The sequence below is a fragment of the Palaemon carinicauda genome, chromosome 38 (assembly GCF_036898095.1).
Source record: "Palaemon carinicauda isolate YSFRI2023 chromosome 38, ASM3689809v2, whole genome shotgun sequence".
Lineage (NCBI taxonomy): Eukaryota > Metazoa > Arthropoda > Malacostraca > Decapoda > Palaemonidae > Palaemon > Palaemon carinicauda.
Genome location: NC_090762.1, coordinates 69,895,476 through 69,900,681, shown reverse-complemented (window position 1 = coordinate 69,900,681; position 5,206 = coordinate 69,895,476). Strand labels below are relative to the sequence as shown.

At 32.8% G+C, this 5,206-nt stretch overlaps 1 protein-coding gene across 1 annotated transcript in view; it reads left to right on the top strand.

Annotated features, from left to right (window-relative positions):
• Positions 1-978: 978 nt before the first annotated feature.
• Positions 979-5,206, top strand: part of LOC137630709 (probable caffeoyl-CoA O-methyltransferase 2) — a 12,064-nt gene continuing 7,836 nt past the window's right edge. Inside the window, exon 1 of the mRNA XM_068362345.1 lies at positions 979-1,140. Coding sequence (XP_068218446.1) covers positions 1,139-1,140 — 2 coding nt within the window. The 5' untranslated portion in view covers positions 979-1,138. The remainder of the gene's footprint in view (positions 1,141-5,206) is intronic.

Below are 5,206 nucleotides of genomic sequence, written 5' to 3'. Positions count from 1 at the left end.
ATATAATGCTTAGTGATTTTCATCTATATTTTGTACAAAACGAAGCTGGTATCAGGAATTAAAAATAATGATTAGAAAAAGCATCGTTCGTTCAAGATTGCCTTACAAGAACGTGCTCTTTCACGAGACAACTAGTAAGAGGGAAAGAAAAAGCTGGCATAGCATATGGGAGAAGGCATGAGTTGCGATGTTCCAAACGCATAATATTGAGGTTTCTCCTGTTAAGCTAAGAAGACACAAATCTCCCAGGCATATATTAAGGATATGCTGTTGTCTTGGAAACAAGTGGACATAGAGAATTGTGTTAGCATGAGAAACGGGGATACAAAAACACACAATATTATCCACTCAACATTATATTTTCGTCTCTTGATCTTTCCTCCCCTAAATGTTTACAACTTGACCAGTTTGAGACAGTGTCAACTAAGCATAACGTTAATCTTGAATTATTAGATGTTGATCTGTAAATATTGTGGATTTGGCAGCGGTTTTAGTTCCTTTTAAAGAGGTATTTCCAGATTTGTACAAAATGTTAATCATTGCTATTGTATTACCACCAACAGCTGCATCTTATGAGCGAAGCTCCTCTTCACTAAGATACATAAAGAACCACCTCAGAAATTCTGTTATCATAAATTATCCAGTGTATCGGTGATTAGACTCCACGGGAGCAGAACAAAGAAGATGCACTAGTGAGGGATCCCGAACGAACGAACGTTGAACATTGTTGTAACAGGACCCTTCAGCCATAGATATCTACGCCCTATCGATACAATTCTTTTAACATATATTACCACTATTTTTATCAGGATCGACTAATTAACTGTCTTAAAAAGAGTTATTCTGTTTTACAATTAATGCAAATTATCTTGTAGACAATGAGAAATAATTCCATTATGAAATTATAAAATCATTGTCATGCGATAGGGTAACATTTCAAGGTCTCGAGTGTCCGATAGGGTGCTGCCTGGCTCCGGACAGTGTGCTTACACTGTTTAGTGCTGGTAGGCCGGTTGCCATTTATCAACGCACTGTTCAGAAAGCCGGTCGAAGCTGTTTGTCTTTAGTTAAAGTTCTGTTCACCGTACTGTGGTCGTTCTAGGTGTTAATTCCTTTTGTTACAGGAACCCCATTAACCATGTAAGTAGCATTAGATGACTGTTCAGTGGAAGTAATTGCAAGTTATCTTCGGTAGTAAATGTGACAACAGAACCGTGCACGACTCTGCACGTTGTCAGATGTGCAATATCAGTGTTGCCAGATGGGTTAGTCTAAAAATCCCCAAAATTCATGATAAAAAATCCCCAAAACATCCCAAAAATTCCCATTTCCACAAATATATTTGCTTGTGATCATGTGGGCTTTACTAATATAGAAATTACTCACTATACTTCATATAAGAGCAAGTAAACTAATTGCAACAATATAAAGTTTTACTCTGCTTCTTCTTCATAGAATTTTGTACAGAATATCCCCATCAGACACCCAAAATCCTCAAATCTAGGGAGAAATCCCCATGTCTGGCAACACTGGTGCAATATTTCAAGACCAGATTAAGTTACGCACATGTAAGTTATATATATATATATATATATATATATATATATATATATATATATATATATATATATATATATATATATATATATATATTATAGGTAGGCTATACTTCAATTATTACTTTGCCGATTCTTTAATGGCGGGGTAGTATTTGAATCAGACAGATTAATTGTTATGAAAAATATGAATCATAACCACGATAATCTTGCCGGGCTGATACACATACACATCCACGCACCGACACATCATTATATATATATATATATATATATATATATATATATATATATATATATATATATATATATATATATATATATATATATATACAGTATGTGTGTCTTTTTCATTATGAAAACTACGAAGTTCTTTTGTGTAGTCGGTAACAATCCTACAAATACATAAAATGTAACGAAAATAATTACAGGATCACGTTCTAAATATCCTATATCTTAACCACTTCACCAAACATGATCTTGAATTTCCTTCTCGCAACATACCTTCCCTGAAGTCTGGGAGACCAAAGCTTTTCTATGACTTTAATTTGAAGCTTAATTAGTTGCAGATATCTGCATAATAGACACAGAAGCATGATTCACACTCTAAGATTTGTTATTATTATACTGTAAATAAATCTCTGTATTAAGGGTAATTTGTATATACGCTCTCAAGTGTCATATATATATAGCCTATATATATATAGCCTATATATATATATATATATATATATATATATATATATATATATATATATATATATATATATATATATATATATATATATTCGATCACTCAGTGGCATGAAGGGTTAAAATTGTTTGCGTGTTTATGCATATTTATGTAAATGTATATAGCCGTCATTTTGACGGGTCGCGAGCACTTGTTACTATTAATCACATACAAATTGCTATTTTGGTCAGTTGATGTTCAATTCATTTAGCCAAATTTCAGAGAAATCATCAAAACTTCTATATGATTCATGAAACACTTGACGTAATAAACAACAATAGGAACGCCTGCAAATATTTGAAATAGGTAATAGGGCAATGTATATTTAAACAGAAATATTTACATATTGTTGGAAGCCAGAAAATAGATATTAAACAAACCCTAAAACAAGATAGGAAGAAGCGAGATAAAACCACACAAGGTCGCCGTTACAAAGGCAATGACTCGACACTACAGTCCTGGGCAACCGTGAGAAGCTGGTTTAGAAAACATCTTGTTATTAGGTTTAATCACAAGCGATTATTTCAAAGCGAGATATTTCGTTTTCTTGTACGTTATATTTACTTACTCCATATTCTTTTCCAAGACTGGTGGTTGTTTGGGAATTAATACATACACACATATATACATATATATATATATATATATATATATATATATATATATATATATATATATGTGTGTGTGTGTGTGTGTGTACATATATATATATATATATATATATATATATATATATATATATATATATATATATATATATATACATATATATATATATATATATATATATATATATATACATGATAAATTTTGCACATTTAGACGTGTTTTTTTTTCATATTCAAATAAGCCATATATTTTTGATACATTAATGTCTGGATTCTCTTAACGACCTTGGGCTCTGATCCGAGGTCTTTTAAGAGAATCCAGACATCAATGTATCAAAAATATATGGCTTATTTTAATATATACTGTATATATATAAATATATATATATATATATATATATATATATATATATATATATATATATATATATATATATATCATCTCCCCCTAAGGCTAATAACGCATGGGGCCTCTGTTAGATTTCGCCAGTCGTCTCTATCCTGTGCTTTTAATTCAATACTTCTCCATTCATCATCTCCTACTTCGCGCTTCATAATCCTCAGCCATGTAGGCCTGGGTCTTCCAACTCTTCTAGTGCCTTGTGGAGCCCAGCTGAACGTTTGGTGAACTAATCTCTCTTGAGTGTGAAGAGCTTGCCCAAACCCTCTCCATCTACCCCTCATCATTATCTCATTGCCACATATGCCACTCGGGTAATCTTTCATAGTTTCATTCCTAATTTTCTCCTGCCATTTAACTCCCAATATCCTTTTGAGGGCTTTGTTCTCAAATCTACTAAATCTATTGGAGATTGTTTCATTGTTTAACCATGACTCATGTCCATAGAGTAACACTGATCTCACTAAATTGATATATAGTCTGATTTTTATATGTAATTTCAGGCGATTTGATTTCCAAATTCTACTTAACCTAGCCGTTGTCTGATTTGCTTTTTTTTTTTCAATCTTTCACTAAACTCTAATTCTAAAGACCCTGTATTGGAGATCATAGTTCCTAAATACTTATATAAATGATTCTACCTCATTTTCCTTTCTCCTTCCAATGATATTTTAAATTCCAATGCATACTCCGTTCTCATCATCCCTGTTTTTCTTCTATTTATCTTCAGCCCCACCTCGTGTGATATTTCATGCATTCTGGTAAGCAAGCAATTGCAAATCCTGTGGTGTTCTGCTAACAAGGACAGCATCGTCAGCATACTCTAGGTCTGCTAAATTCCTATTACCAATCCAGTCCAATCCTTCTCCACCATGTCTTACTGTTCTACGCATTACAAAATACATGAGGAGTATAAGCAACATAGGTGACAAAACATTCCCTTGGAGTACTCTGCTGTTCACTAGAAATTAATTTGATAAGACTCCATTAACATTAACTTTGCACTTACCATGCTGATGAACAGACTTAATCAAATTTACATATTTAAGAGGAATTCCATAATAACACTGGACTCTCTACTAAAGTGGCCGGTGCACGCTATCAAAGACTTTTTCATAGTCCACAAATGCCATCAAAAGGGGATTTCTATATTCAAAACATTCCTGTACAATATGTCTCAAAATGAAAATTTTGTCAGTGCAACTTCTACCTTTTCTAAATCCTGCTTGTTCATCCCTCAGCTTTTCATCAATCTTTCTCTCTAGTCTCTCAAGAATAAGCATACTATATATTTTCATAACTGATGTAAGTGTTATGCCTCTAGACTTATTGGAATCAGTCAGGTCTTTTATTTATTTATTTATTTTTTCTTTTTCTTTTTTTTTGTCACTTCATTTTCAGCCTGTATCATATCGGCAGTTTTTCCCTCGTATCCAGGGACTTTCCGTCTCTTGAATTTTTTTTTAATGATATCTTGGACTTCAAACACGCTGAATTCATTCATGGGCACATCAGCTTTAGGTACATCAATCAAATTATTCCCTTCGTATATCCTATTCATAACCTCACTAATGTTTTCCATCCAACGTTGTCTTTCTTCATCTTCTGTTGTTATAACAGATCCATCTCTCTTTAATGGGTATATGCTTCTTTTTTGTTCCAGTGGAGATTTCATTAATAATTTTATGAGCAATTCTTACACCACAACCACTCCCCGAATTCATTGCTTTGTCAGCCTCATCTGCTTTACTGTCTAAATATTCTCTCCAGTCATTCCTGGCTTTTCTTTTGACCTCACTATCAATATTGTAATACTTAGCATGCTCTACCTTGTAATTTTCATTACTTCCTCGAAAACTTTCCTCAATAAATTTCTGTCTTGGTCTTTTGCCAACTGACTGATATGTGT